The sequence below is a fragment of the Pristiophorus japonicus genome, chromosome 22, assembly GCF_044704955.1.
Source record: "Pristiophorus japonicus isolate sPriJap1 chromosome 22, sPriJap1.hap1, whole genome shotgun sequence".
NCBI classification, from domain to species: domain Eukaryota; kingdom Metazoa; phylum Chordata; class Chondrichthyes; family Pristiophoridae; genus Pristiophorus; species Pristiophorus japonicus.
The window spans coordinates 65,044,101-65,058,779 of record NC_091998.1 but is presented as its reverse complement, the minus strand read 5'-3'; the positions used below and the strand labels follow the sequence as shown (position 1 = coordinate 65,058,779).

At 47.6% G+C, this 14,679-nt stretch overlaps 1 protein-coding gene across 1 annotated transcript; it reads left to right on the top strand.

The window, feature by feature from the left end:
• Positions 1 to 8,290: 8,290 nt before the first annotated feature.
• On the top strand, positions 8,291 to 13,478 carry LOC139235116 (dual specificity protein phosphatase 1-A-like). The gene is made up of 5 exons (XM_070866300.1): positions 8,291 to 8,347; positions 8,702 to 9,172; positions 10,174 to 10,304; positions 10,932 to 11,151; positions 12,060 to 13,478. The coding sequence occupies exons 2-5, from the start codon at positions 8,797 to 8,799 to the stop codon at positions 12,272 to 12,274; spliced, it is 942 nt and encodes a 313-aa protein (XP_070722401.1). The 5' UTR covers positions 8,291 to 8,347; positions 8,702 to 8,796; the 3' UTR covers positions 12,275 to 13,478.
• The last annotated feature ends 1,201 nt before the right edge of the window (positions 13,479 to 14,679 follow it).

Below are 14,679 nucleotides of genomic sequence, written 5' to 3'. Positions count from 1 at the left end.
ACAACCTCCAAATAAGCCTTGTACAGAAGATTGTTTCAAACTGAGAGTATTGTGATTGTTGTCTGGGAAGTGGCCATTGACCTTCACAATATGGTTACATGGTCACTGAGCAGCTGCACATTGATGCAGTGGTGCTTAGTCCATGCAGGGTGGCATCAGTGACTCCCTGTAGTTTGAGAAATCTGCAAGACGAGGAAATTGGGCAGCCCTGTCAGCCTTCCGTTGCTGCTTGGTGGAAAAGGTATTGTTCCTGCGCTCACTTGTTTGACACATCTGTGGATAACAGATTAACCGATGCCCCTGGAAGGAGGAATAGACATAAGACAAGGGAGTGACTACCATATCTGAAAGCCAACTGCAGGTCTCCTTGCAGTAAACGGCACAGCTCCATGTGACCAGAACACACCGCAGCAGAAAAGCAGGCCAGCAAGTGAGCTCCCGGCCAAAGCTGAGCCTGTGGACGGTGTTGTCAATCTTCTGTAAATCCAGGCCAGCTCTGGCCCCAGTCCTCATCCATCGGCAGGGAGAGGGGATCACTCATAGTAATTATCGTAGCTCAATGGCGACAAAATGAAATGAACACAGCTGGCTTACGGGATCCTTTTCCAACAGTCAGGAACCTGCTGGCCTTGAAGCCCCTTGTTATTTAATAGTAATGAATGCATATTGGGATATTAAGGGAATGAAGAGAAATGGGGCTAATGCAGGAAAGTGGAGTTGAGGTAGATTAGCCATGATCTTATTGAATGGCGGAGTAGGCTCGAGGGGCCAACTGCACTTCCCCGCCCATTCCCCATAACCTTGCTTCTTATTCTTATGTTCTTATGTAAATGTCTGAGAAGGACGGAGTTCTAGACATGGGGGTGGAAGTTAATAATGTTAAAGGGAGCAAAAGCAGAGGAAAAAGTAGACACAAAATATATATTTTTTTAAATGAATGATTTATGAAACCATTGGAGATTTGTGCAGCTCTGTATGCTGTTCCCTCCTCACCTCCAGCACAGTGCGAGGTCTTGACCAGACAAGTCATACTACCTGTCCAATCGGCTCAATGTTCCGTGATTGCCCCACATGTTTCGATTTCTTAAATGTAGTCCAGATTAAGTTTTTAAAGTTTCTCTAAACAGCATGTGATGAGGCGTGGAACAAAATGTTCCATGCCTAGAGACTGAGTGATGACATCTCACGGTTATCAGATGGAAACAGCAGCTTCAATGCTTAAGCTCAGTAACCTCAGCGAGAGTGAGCGAGCTTCTGCTTCCTGTAGCAGGCTTCTTGCAAAACATTTCTATGTCTAGATGTCGCTTAGAACGGATCTGTTGAAGGTTATAACCTATTGCACACCCTTTAATCTTCAAAAAATAGTTTCTCACAGATAACCCTTTTAAATGTTTTAATTCTCATCTTTGAGTTTAAATCCCTCCATGACTTTGCCGCTGCTATCTCCTCCAGCCCTGTAACCCTCCGTTCGTAGGCTCCACACTCTGGAATCCCCTCCCTAACCCTCTTAGTCCCTCCAACTTCCCTCTCTTCCTTAGACATCCTGCATAGAACCCACCTGTCCTGACCAAGTCTCCTAATCTGTGACTTAGCATCCGTTTCTCGGATGAGACGTTAAACCGAGGCCCCGTCTGCTCTCTCAGGTGGGTGTGAAAAGTTCCATGGCATGATTTTGAAGAAGAGCAGGGGAGTTATCTCCAGTTCTTGGCCAATATTTATCCCTCAATCAACATAACAAAAACAAGATTATCTGGTCATTATCACATTGCTGTTTGTGGGAATTTGCTGTGCGAAAATTGGCTGTCGCGTTTCCCACATTACAACAGTGACTACACTCCAATAAAAGTACCTCATTGGCTGTAAAGCGCTTTGGGACGTCTGGTGGTCATGAAAGGCGCCATGGAAATAATAGAAGTAAAGGTCAAATTACTTTCCTGATTGTTTCCTGTACCTGCATTATTTGTTGTTTCAAACCACTACTCAGGGAAACCAGGGATGGGCAGTCAATGCCAGCCTTGCCAGTGATGCTTACATCCTGAGAATATATATTTTTTTAAAACACATTCAGTTATACCACAGTCTTTCACATAAAGCACAGGGCCAGTGAGTAGCTAAGCCATATAGATCAGGAAGCTTCCAGCTTCCCTGCCCAGGCTTTACTGAGGTAGGCCAGAATGTTGGTATGGTTGCTGTACGTGACATTGGCACCCCCTGGCCTTGGTGGGGGAAAAATCAGCCATCCTTTCCATCACGGTCCAGTGCACTCCCCTCGCTGGAAAGTGTCTGTGTGTGGCTATCACATGACAAGAGTAAACTCATATGTGATGTCTTCTGCTGTTGAATAATCTGCAGAGCATCGCTGTCCTGGCTGGCACGTGAAGGTCGGTCACTTGGATGAGGAACTGGATGGCTACTGGAATCTAAAAATTGTACCTCAGCAAGAGTAAAGCACTTTCTGGAAAAGGGCCAAGAAAATCAGAGGGTAAAAACACAAAAGAAAACTGCTTTCTTCGTTGTAACTGCTCTTGTATGACTGCAGTACTATTAAAGTTTAAATTACTGGAAACTTTAGGGAACAAGCAAGGGATTAAAGACTAAAGGACAAGTGAGTCATCGGGGGACCCAGAAAGGAAAGTACAATCTTGAGTTGCCACCAGTCTAGAACCTGTGTTAGTATACCAAATCCAACCACTTCCCTGGGAGTGGGAATACTCCACTCTGAACCTGAAAAGAGAAGTGAATTCTGGGCTACTAGTGCTTCTCCTCTGAGATCATCAACAAGTTGTGAAGGAGTTAGTCTAACTAATTAGTTCAACTAATTGGTGTGAATGAGTTGGTCGGAAAGGCTGCAGAAAGTCTACCTTGCCACTGCGTTCCTTCCCTAGCTGTGTCAGACCACCTGAGTCACCTACAGGTCTCTTTCAACAGGGCATGTAGAATCCTGAAGCTTGTAGTTGCGCAGTTTCCACCACTGCTTTTCCTTTGGAAAAAAATAGTTGGTGTTTGTATAATCTACAGGTTAACATGTTTCTAGTGATTCAGGTACCAAACAGTTTCCAGAGCATAGGTGCTGTTTCATTTTCTATCCCACTGACTGAGCCAGAGAAAGGATGAAGGTGGAATCTCACTGGTCCATATACCTGTACTACATTCCTCTCCAGAAGGCATTGGCTCCTTGCTGGGCTGTGCTTCTGTGCACACCAGGCACCCTCCAGTCGCTTTCCCAGGTGCCTATTTTTATGTGTGAACTTGGGCATTTTGGTCGGCTATTCCACCCCGGAAGCATCATCGCCAAGCCTGATCCTGTCCTCAGCCTGTGTCCCTGCCCAGGCCCTTTCAGCGTCGGTCACTGGAAACCCACCAGCACTGCGAGCCATAACCGATTATTCCTCTCGCTAACCCGGGGGAGCGATGAGACAGACTATAGTGCCCAGCATCTGGGGAATCGAATCACTTTAACCAAACATGGCTCTTTATATTTTTCTTTGGAAAGAAAATCGATTTGTGCCATTTGTTTAACCACAGACACACTGCCTGAGCAGGACAGTACTGACTTTACTCGCACACGGACGGACATGAATAATGATTGCTCGGTCGTGACTAATTTACTATCTTGTGTCATTCAGACTTCAGCAAAATCTCACTTCTGACATTTGTAGTTTATTCCTAATCACATTCATTTCACGTGGTTAATGAGCAAGCAGAAATGAACTGAAACAAGCACTTGGAGCAATGATGGGGACTACCAACAGGCCTGTTGTAGTACCATTGAGCTATCGGGCTAATTAAATGTCAAGGGCAACTAGGAATGGGCAATAATTGCTGTGACGCCCATATCCCATGAATGAATAATAAAAAATATATCTAACTCTAGCCCAGACCATAATGAAATGTACAGCAGAAAAAGCCATGCAGCTCATACATTTCACAGACTATGTACAAGCCATTTTGTCATGTACTCATAGGAACATTGGATCAGGAGGAGGCCATTCAGCTCCTCGAGCCTGTATCGCCATTCAATCAGATCATGGCTGATCTGTGACCTAACTCCAGATAACCACCTTTGCCCCATATCCCTTAATACCTTTGGTTAACAAAAATCTATCAATCTGAGATTTAAAATTAACAATTGACGCAGCATCAATTGCAGAAGAGAGTTCCAAACTTCTATCATCCTAGTGTGTAGATGTGTTTCTTAACTTCACTCCTGAAAGCCCTGACTCTAATTTTTAGAGTATGCCCCTAGTCCCAGACTCCCCAACCAGCAGAAATAGTTTCCCTCTACCCTATCAGTTCCCCTTAATATCTTGAAAACATCAAGCAAATCACCCTTTAATCTTCTAAAATCCAGGGAATACAACCCTCGTTTGTGTAATCTCTTGTAATTTAACCGTTGGAGTCCAGTCCAGTCAAGAACAGGAATAACTTTTATAGCGTAGCTGATTGTGTCTGTCAGAAACATTACAGTGCACTTCACCTACAAAAAATGACATTGGGCAGTTACATTTGCAAACAAGTTTGCACACAAGCACCAATGAGATGAATAGCCAGTTAATCATTTTTTGGGTGGTGCTGGGTGAGGAAGAAATATTGGAAAAGATCCCAGGAGAACTCCGTGCTCTAATTCATTTGTGTCATGGAATCTTTAATATCCACCTGAACAGGAATCAGGGCCTCAGTTTATCACATCATCCAAAGAACAGTGCCATCGAGAGTACAGCACTCTCTCAGTATAACACTGAAAAGTCAGTGTAGAATAGAGCCCTGATTTTAACTCTCGGCCAGTGTGGGGCTGGCGATGCTCGCTGAGGTGAGACCTGGGCCACTATACTCTCATTTAAATAGATCAGGCCCAATTTCCACCCAACCCCAGGACCAATGGGTGAGGGCAGCAGGAAGACACAGCCATGGGAACGCAAGGTGAGGGGAGACCTTGGCGATTGTGGGAATCCTGGGGCGGGGGAGCTGCAAGAATTCCTCATGGAGTTCCCCCCCCCCCCCCCCCAACCCTTCCCATAAGGAAACCTTTCAAAAATAAAATAACTTTGACCTCTTTTACCCTCTTTTGGGCCTGTTGATCATCCGGGGGGTTGTGGGACTGGAGGAGATTACAGAGATAGGGAGAGGCGAGGCCATAGAGGGATTTGAAAATAAGGATGAGAATTTTGAAATTGAGGCGTTGCTTAACCGGAAGCCAATGTAGGTCAGCGAGCACAGGGGGTGATGGGTGAGTGGGACTTGGTGCGAGTTAGGACATGGGCAGCCGAGTTTTGGATCACCTCTAATTTAGGGTAGGGTAGAATATGGGAGGCCAGCCAGGAGTGCATTGGAATAAGTCAAGTCTGGAGGTAACAAAGGCATGGATGAGGGCTTCAGCAGCGGGGGCAAGGGCAGAGACGGGCGATGTTATGGAGGTGGAAATAAACGGTCTTAGTTATGCTGCGGATATGTGGTCGCTAGCTCATTTCAGGGTCAAATATCACACCAAGACACAAAGCGAGATACCAGAGAAAAATGGACCCATTGGCACTACGGATGGACGGGGCATTTTCACCCTTTGATTGTTTCAACAGGCAGTGCACAGGATATAATAATATCTTCAGGAAGTCTTCACAGGAAATGTATGACATCTTGTTTTTGTTTTTTTCCTGTTCACTTCCTGCCTGCAGCGTTTGAGAGCAAAGTGTCAAATGCACAACAAAGATAAAGATCAACATGATGATGAAAACAGATCGTCCTTTAGAAAATTGAAATCACAATACCGACAGTTGAGAATTCCTTCTTGGAATTAGCACTAGAAGTGATCAGTGTAGCTTTGGACTCCAGCTGTAGATCATAAATTTGAACCCCAAGGTTAGTTAAGATTCCTTCAGTAGTTTCGCTTTTCAGAAACTGAATCTATCTTGGACATTCAAGCACACACCTAGCAGAATAGCAGTGAGGACTTCCGTGCCCTTTAGAGAGAAGGTTGGGGGAATGCATCATACATCATTCTTACTGTGTCGAAATCAAAATATGTGACTGAGAACAGGGTGCCGCACAGTATGTTCCCTGCTACATAAAATCTTCAGAACGACGGCTGAGCACTGAGTCAAATTCAGAATACAATGTAACACAAGTTGGTCTAGTTCGGGTTAGATTACCGAATAGCCAAGTTGACCTCATTTGGATGGGATTGCCCCATAAAATAATGGTAGAACTTTAACCCAGCATCCAACTTTAACCCAACTGGACATCCCATTCATTTGTCTAATTGGCTTCGCTGGCCGCCCACCTCCTCCACCATTCCCAAATTGCAGTAAATGCAAAGTCTTGGGCCCCGAGTTCTATTTTGCCCAAAATTGCACCAACCCACCACCCTGTCCTTGCCACGCTCCACCATTGCTTCTCCTTATCCTCATTTTCAAATTGTTCTAGTCTACACCCTCTCTGCCCGTTACCGAGGTAATCGCCAACGTTGGATTGTTGCTTATTCCCTTACTCCCTCCGCTGCACCATCAAATGCCTATCTCGACAGCTCCCAGCCTCAATCCTCCCAAATCCACTTTTCATTTATACAAAAGCAAAATACTGCAGATGCTGGAGTCTGAAATAAAAACAGAAAATGCTGGAAATACTCAGCGGGTCAGGCAGCATCTGTGGAGAGAGAAGCAGAGTTATCATTTCAGAACTGGCAATTTTTAATTTGCTATGTTTCCCCACTCCGTAACAAGCATCTTAAAAATCAGCTCTTCTGACCCCTCCATATTTTCCTTTTTCCTGCTCAAGGTCCTGTCTCCCTGTAAAACATTTCTACATGAAGGGTGCTTTGTAAATTCAAGTGGTTGTTGTTTGGAGTCTCTCATTCAGGAAACAGTTGAATGAATGAACATTCTCTATCGTGTACGCCGAGGTTAAACATTGATCGAGATTGCTTTCCCGGTGAGATGGCTCCAAGTTCTTGATTGCAGCAAAACTTCTGTTGCAATCTGCTAAAAACAAAAGGCAGCTTCTGCATAGAACGGCACAGGGAAAATGGACCAGTGTGGGGGTGACTTCAGACGCTACGTGGGCCTGTCGCCCTCACAAGTAGCATGAAATTAGTATCGCACTTAATTGCGCCACCGTGTCAGATTCAAGTGCGTGTGTAAACACCAGAGGTGCAGGATTGTATCGGACTGGGAGGCGGACACAGGTTATTCTGCCTCAGAAAGGCTGGCATTTATATAACACGTTTCATGACCATTGGACATCTCAAAGCACTTTCTAGCCAATGAAGTACTTTTTGAAGTGTAGTCACTGTTGTAATGTGGGAAACGCGGCAGCCAATTTGCCCACAGCAAGCTCCCACAAACAGCAATGTGATAATGACCCAATAACCTGTTTTAGATGTTGATTGAGGGATAAATATTGTCCAGGACTCCGGGGATAACTTTCCTGCTCTTCTTCGAAATAGTGCCATGGGATCTTTTGTGCCCATCTGAGAGCAGACAGGGCCTCGGTTTAACGTCTCATCCGAAAAACGGCCCCTCCGACAGTGCGACACGAGTCAGTCTACATTTTGGTGCTCAAGTGTCTCATCATCATCGGCAGTCCCTCGAAGCGAGGATGACTTGCTTCCACGCCAAAAAAGGATGAGTTCACAGGTGTTTCAATGAAGGACCCGAACTACACCCTTCAAGTATCTAGAGCCTCTGATTCAGAGGCAAGAGGGCTACCCACTGAGCCACGACTGACACCTTTGGAAAATGTCAGGGCTGGTCAGTGTGATGCCACTCACAACCCTGAAGGTAACACCACACTGCCACGGAATGGTCACACAAATCCAGAGTGAGAGAGTAGGGTTGCCCTTGAAAAGGTTGGGACCCAAATTCGTGCCATAGTCCTGGAGGGGTTGCTGAGCAGCTGCATGTAGTGGGCCCACTGCATGTGTGGGGTTGTTGCTAAGTATAGTGTAGCAGGCAGCACTGGGCCTGCTGCCAGTAAATCCCCCCAGTCTGACACACACCGAGTGTGGGGTGGGGAGGGGGAATCCTCTGTATAAAACCTGCACCCGGGACTTTTCCACATGACAAATTGTTATTTTGTTGTAAAAAATGTATCCACGGCCACGCCCACGGTGCCCAACACGTCATCGCCTGCGCTGGGTGTTTCCTGAACCCACGTGCAGTGACGACACACGTCCTTATTGGGGCAGAAGGGGGCGGTGCTCCCCGTGACGTCAGTGCCCTAATATGGCATGGCCCGGCGGGGGTTCCGGGGGCAGACACTATAAAGCCACAGGAGCAGAGTTCAGCAGATTTACAGCCACTGGCAGAGAAGAGGATCTAACTCCGCGGCACAACTTTAATTCCTCTTAACACTGACTGTAAGTACGCAGACTTTGCTCAGACAATCCGGTCACACACTCCAACATCAATTGGAAGTGACAAGAGCAGTAATGCGACAAGCTGCCAGTTTTTGCTATCTGCATTTAAAAGAATGATATACATTTACATTCTCCCCTGGACACATTGGTCTAAATAAACAGTGGCATAGTTCGCAAATTGGTTTTGGTTGGTACAGAAATCAAAATTAACCAGAAATTGCAAAAGTTTAAAAATATCTATCTGGTGTCACATTCAGAAAGTTCTTTAAGTGTTGTAAATGGTATTTCAGTCGGCAGCAGTTTCCAAAAGGACAACTTGTTAACCATTCTAATTATTGTGTTTTTTTTTAACAGAAACAAAGACTTGACAATTGAAGGCGGGGAAAGCAAGAGGAATAGAACAGACACATTTCATTCATTCATTATCTCCAACTTTGCCCGAGCCCAGCATGGTGACCACGGAATCTCTGGAGATTGAGAGCTGCCACTTGGTGCAATTACTGGTGGAGGAACAGGGGGGCTTCCTCATCCTGGATTGCCGTTCCTTCCTCAGTTTCAACGCCTCCCACATCAGGGGCTCGCACAACGTGTACTGCAACAGCATCGTCAAGCGCCGGTCGAAAGGAGCCATCGCCCTGGACTGCATGTTGCCCGAGGAGAGCATGCGGAGCGGCCTGAGCTGCGGCCGCTACCCCAGGGTCCTGGTGCTGGACGAGAGGAGCCTGAGCTCGGCTGCACTGAGCAGGGACAACACGGCCAGGCTGGTCCTCAACACCCTGAACGCCGAGCTGGACACCAGCAGCATTCAGATTTGCTTTCTGAAAGGTAAGAGCCCAAGCGACCATTCACTGAGGGCAGATCGAGCGGGCGATACACTCAGCCCTGATCAGAGACCCCTTTTCAGCCTCCACACGCTCCAGATTTAAAGAGGATTTGGTATTGTCCATTGGGTGAGGTAGTGCTCTGAAATAGTCACAAACTTCACCCACACACACACTTCAAACTATCTCTGACACTCCAAGCTGGGACTAACAGCGACACTCAGCACTTTAATACATTTGTTAATTATTCATGTTAATCGACAGTGTAAATTTAGAGTTTTGACCTGGTTTGAAGTTTGAAGCCCACCCTTTAGAACAAGTTGCTGTTGTGCAGGCTTCGTTCTGTATGTTTTTAAAAATTTGTTCCGAGGATCTGGGCAATGCTGGCAAGGTTGGCATTTGCCCATCCTTAATTGCCCCTTGAGAAGGTGGTGAGCCGTCTTGAACCGCTGCAGTCCGTGTGGTGAAGGTGCTCCCTCAGTGCTGTTAGGGGAGGACTTTGACCCAGCGACGATGAAGGAATGGCGATATATTTCCAAGTCCGGATGGTGTGCGACTTGGAGGTACTGGTATTCCCATGCACCTGCTGTGTGGCACATTGTCCCGTCATGTTATCGCCAATCCGCCACTTCCATTGTTTTTCCCGATAAAAGTGATGCAGGTGGGACCTCGGCAACACAGGGAAAAACTTGGCCTTTAAATCGGGCCCCAATTAGTCTGGATTGTCACCTTGAGCTGGGGAAACCTTGTGGCCACCCACCTCCTCAGTTAACAAGGGAGGATTATTTAAAATTCTGTTCTGTGAAACATTTCCCCGTGAATCAAAAGCATGTCATACTTAATGCAGAATAATCTTCCTCCTGATTCCAAGCAGATCTGATTCCGACGAATAAATCCTTGAACCAGTGCCAAATTCGCTGCTCTGGGTTTCCGACCTGCTGTTCAGGACGGGATGCTTCCTGTTATATTAAAGTGACCATTCTGTTTTGTTCCCTCTTTCTGCAGGAGGTTATGAGGCTTTCCACTCACTGTTCCCGGAGATGTGCATCGAAAACCTCAACTCTTGTGCCCACCCCTGCCCACAGGGTGGCTCCGTGCCGACTTTGATAGCCAGAGGAACGCCGCTTTATGACCAGGTGAGGACCTCCCCCAGAGAGATGGGGACACCTGCCCAGGAGGAGAAGGGGGCCAGGGTGAAGGGAAACTGTTAGAACTTTATTCATAGAACCATAGAATAGTACAGCCCAGAAGGAGGCCATTCGGCCCATCAAGTCAGCACCAGGTCTTTCGAAGAGCGATTCCCGTTAGTCCCACTCCCCCGCTCTTTCCCCATATCCTGGCAATTATTTTCTCCCTCAAGTAGTTATCCAATTCCCTTTTGAAGGCTACGATTGAATCTGTTTGCACCACTCTATCGGGCAGTGCATTCTAAATCCTAACCACTCGTTGTTCCTTATTGGTTGGGTGGGGGAGAGAATGGGTAATGTCAAAACCAGTGGTCTAGAGACAGGATATCAATCTTTTTACATTTATCATTGAACAAGGGTCCACAATTGGCCAGGAAGCTCTGCCTTTCTTTATTGTATAACTTACAAGCTGGGGCTCAGCTTTAATTTACTTCTGTAGTTTTGGTTCAAGACCCCCCCACTCTTTTCCCCCCCCCCCCCATGTAGTTTCTGCAGCTATTGTGGTAACTGTTAACGGTGACGTTCTTTGCTGGTTCCGGCTGTGGTTCTCACGCTGTGGTATGTGTTTGATTCCAGGGTGGCCCTGTGGAGATCCTGCCCTTCCTGTACCTGGGCAGTGCCCATCACTCATCCCGGAAAGAGACCCTGCAGTCCCTGGGGATCACGGCGCTGCTCAATGTTTCCTCCAACTGCCCCAACTATTTCGAGGGAGACTTCCGGTACAAATGCATCCCTGTGGAGGACAATCACATGGCCGACATCAGCGCCTGGTTTCAGGAGGCCATTGATTTTATCGGTAAGTCCCTCCTGCCTTCAGTGTTGGGGTTAGGATCATGAGCGTTTTAAGCACTGGAAAGGCGATTGGGTTCAATAAGCCTTTTGATAAATCAGTCCCACCTATCCACCATCTCTCGCCATCTCCTCTCCTTCCAGGAAGCAATGGATTGTCTACTGACCCCTTGGACACTGTCTGTTTAATATCCTTCCCTGGAAACACATTCCACACCCATATCACTCTTCGGGTAGAAAAACTGCCGCGTCCCATCTCTGAAGCTCCTGAATTGTAACTTGTGTCCCCTGGGATTGGAGTCCTCCTCCCACAGTGGGCAGGAGTTTATCAATTCCCTTCCTCGTTTCTGCATGGCTGCACGGACATATTGAGTCCATGGACGGACATACGGAGACCAATGGACATCTTGTCTGTGAGCTTCTCCGAGAGGATCCGCCATTACTGTCACTGTTTGCTCGTCACTCCTTGATCCTTGAATTGTCTGCAGTGTGTTCCCTGCCTTCTGCTTGTGGGTTGGAGACTCAACTGACCTGAGGCTCATGTCCAAGTTATTTAGTTAATATTTGGAATTATGATTATAATGAATTTGCTTCATGGATTCTTTGCTTCAGAATTCATAGCAACACATTGCTATTAAGAACTAGCTGGTTTATTAGCAAAGGTTTAACAATCACACGACACATTACCAGTTCATCCACCAGGCTCACAACCACCTGCCTCATCGTGGATCCCCCGAACCCAACTGGCCGGGGTTTTATTGAGTCTTGTGAACATCACATGACTGGCTAAGCCACCCCCAACTCAATGGCTCTACACACCTGAGCATACATTACAATGATCATACTCCATCACTGTGACCTTCCCATTTCCCCCACACCGTGTATTAATGAGCCTTTCCTCTTTGCCCCCATCAGATTCAGTGAAGAACAGCGGTGGCCGGGTCTTGGTGCACTGCCAGGCAGGGATCTCCAGGTCTGCCACCATCTGCCTTGCGTATCTGATCCGGACACAGCGGGTGCGCCTGGAAGAAGCCTTCGACTTTGTCAAGCAGCGACGAGGCGTCATTTCTCCGAACTTTGGCTTCATGGGACAGCTGTTGCAGTTTGAAACCGAGGTCCTCTGTCACTAGGGACTTGCATTTTAGAAAAACCCTCAACCAATCCTCCGAGCAGCTCCCATTCATCTCGTCTCGGTTCCACCTGGGCAATGAAGACCCTGAGCTGCTGGACGCTGTGTGAGCCGGTACACCAGGCGTGTCTGGGCGTTGTTGGACTGTCCAATTGGATGGTGATCGGAGAGTGGGTAATGGCTGCCATGTGTTTAAAGCTGCTTTGTCCCTTAAAGACAGTTGGGTGTGTCTAAAGTGTCAAATTAAGTCACACTTTTTATGTGTGCAATGAGCCAGTAAGTATTTTAATGAGATTTAAGGACACAGCAGCTTGAACTCTACCAGCCATTGCCACTCAAAAAAGCAGCATCTCTCTCCCATCATGAGGTGGCCATTTGGTGATATTGTCAGCCCCTTCTCCGCAAACCCAGCCCCTTCTTGTAAACCTCATTGACTGACTTTTCCAATGACGCTATCGTAAGTTATTCCCCCAATCACTGGTGCAATTCCTTCACTACGCTAGGCGGGGGCTGCCTCTAGGATGGCGAGATTCCCGCTGCTTGTTTAGGGAGCTAAATAGATATATTTTTAAATCCCCTGCTGGAGTTGATGCAATCCAGCTGTGCCTGCGGCAGCTCTCGTTTGGTGACACTATTGGTTTTGGCGATGGTCCATTGGGACCTATTCCCGAGGATAAACTTCCAGAGATGATTCCTGATGGGAAAACGCTGCTCTCCCTTCTCACGAACTTGTCCGTATTTTATTTTGAGCCGTCCCAGGAACATTGCAAACGTTTACACTCAACTGCGGACTCTGAGCTGGAATTTTACTGAGAAGAGTTCATGTTGACCTCAAGTGTACCTCTGTTACACGGGAGACACGCTCCGACGAAATGTTCGTTCTGCAGCACTGACTGCGTGAGAGAGCTTGGCACTCGAGTGTTGGAGTTGGAGAGTGCACCTCAGGCTGAAGTTGATGTACTGGGCTGGCCCTGTATTCACTGAAACCACCACAATCACTGGGCTCCCACTGTGCACAGCTCTCTCGAAAAGCAACAGAAAGTGTCACTTTATTCTCTGTTTTAAGGGAACTCTACCTGCTAATTTCCTTAGAAAGTACTTTATATATTTTTTAATGCCTGTTTAGTAAATGTTGCAAGGTGCACTAATAAGCATTATCAAGGTTCATTATTTATTACATTGAAAAATAAAATTCTCATCAGTTTGCCTCCTCGTTACTTGTGTCCGATTAAACGGCCTTCCCTCCATTCGCCATCTGTTCCCCAGAACAACTGATCAGTCGGAAACTGTTCGAAACTCCGCAGTGTCGACACAGCACGCACCCCCACACAGACACAGCACGCACCCCCACACAGACACAGCACGCACCCCCACACAGACACAGCACACAGACACAGCACACACCCACGCAGACACCCCCACTGACCCACCTACAGACACCCCCACAGATGCAGCACACACCCCCACAGACACAGCACACACCTACAGATACATCTACAGACACAGCACACACCCCCACACAGACACAGCACACACCCCCACACAGACACAGCACACCCCCACGTAGACACAGCACACACCCACGTAGACACAGCACACACCCCCACGTAGACACAGCCCACACCCCCACAGACACAGCACACACCCCCACAGACACAGCACACACCCCCACAGACACAGCACACACCCCCACACAGACACAGCACACACCCCCACACAGACACAGCACACACCCACACAGACACAGCACACACCCACACAGACACAGCACACCCCCACAGACACAGCACACACCCCCACAGACACAGCACACACCCACACAGACACAGCACACACCCACAGACCCCTACAGACACAGCACACACCCACACAGACACAGCACACCCCCACACACACACAGCACACCCCCACACACACATAGCACACATCACTGCCCCCGCTAGAGGACGGGCAGGTGTGACTGGTCCATCAGCCCTCACAGGCAGCACAATGGAGATCAGCCGGAGCTGCTTACACAGACAATAGAGGATTCACCATCACATCTGTCTCTTCATATTTGTTCCCATACTGGCCACAGACAGTTGGGGCTTAGGATTCCGCCACACTGCAGCTCAGATGAGATTCATCAACCTCATCAGCATAGTAACATCTTCATCTATTACCCTGCCTGTACCTCATTCCCCGCTCTATCCCCATGTACCTCACTCCCAGCTCCTATCCCCATGTACCATACTCCCAGCCCTCTCCTATCCCTGTGTACCTCACTCCTAACTCTCTCTCCCCATGTACCACACTCCCAGCTCCTATCTCCATGTACCATACTCCCAGCCCTCTCCTATCCCCATGTACCACACTCTCAGCTCTCTCTTACCATCATGTAGTCCCAAACCTTATCATCTACACAAT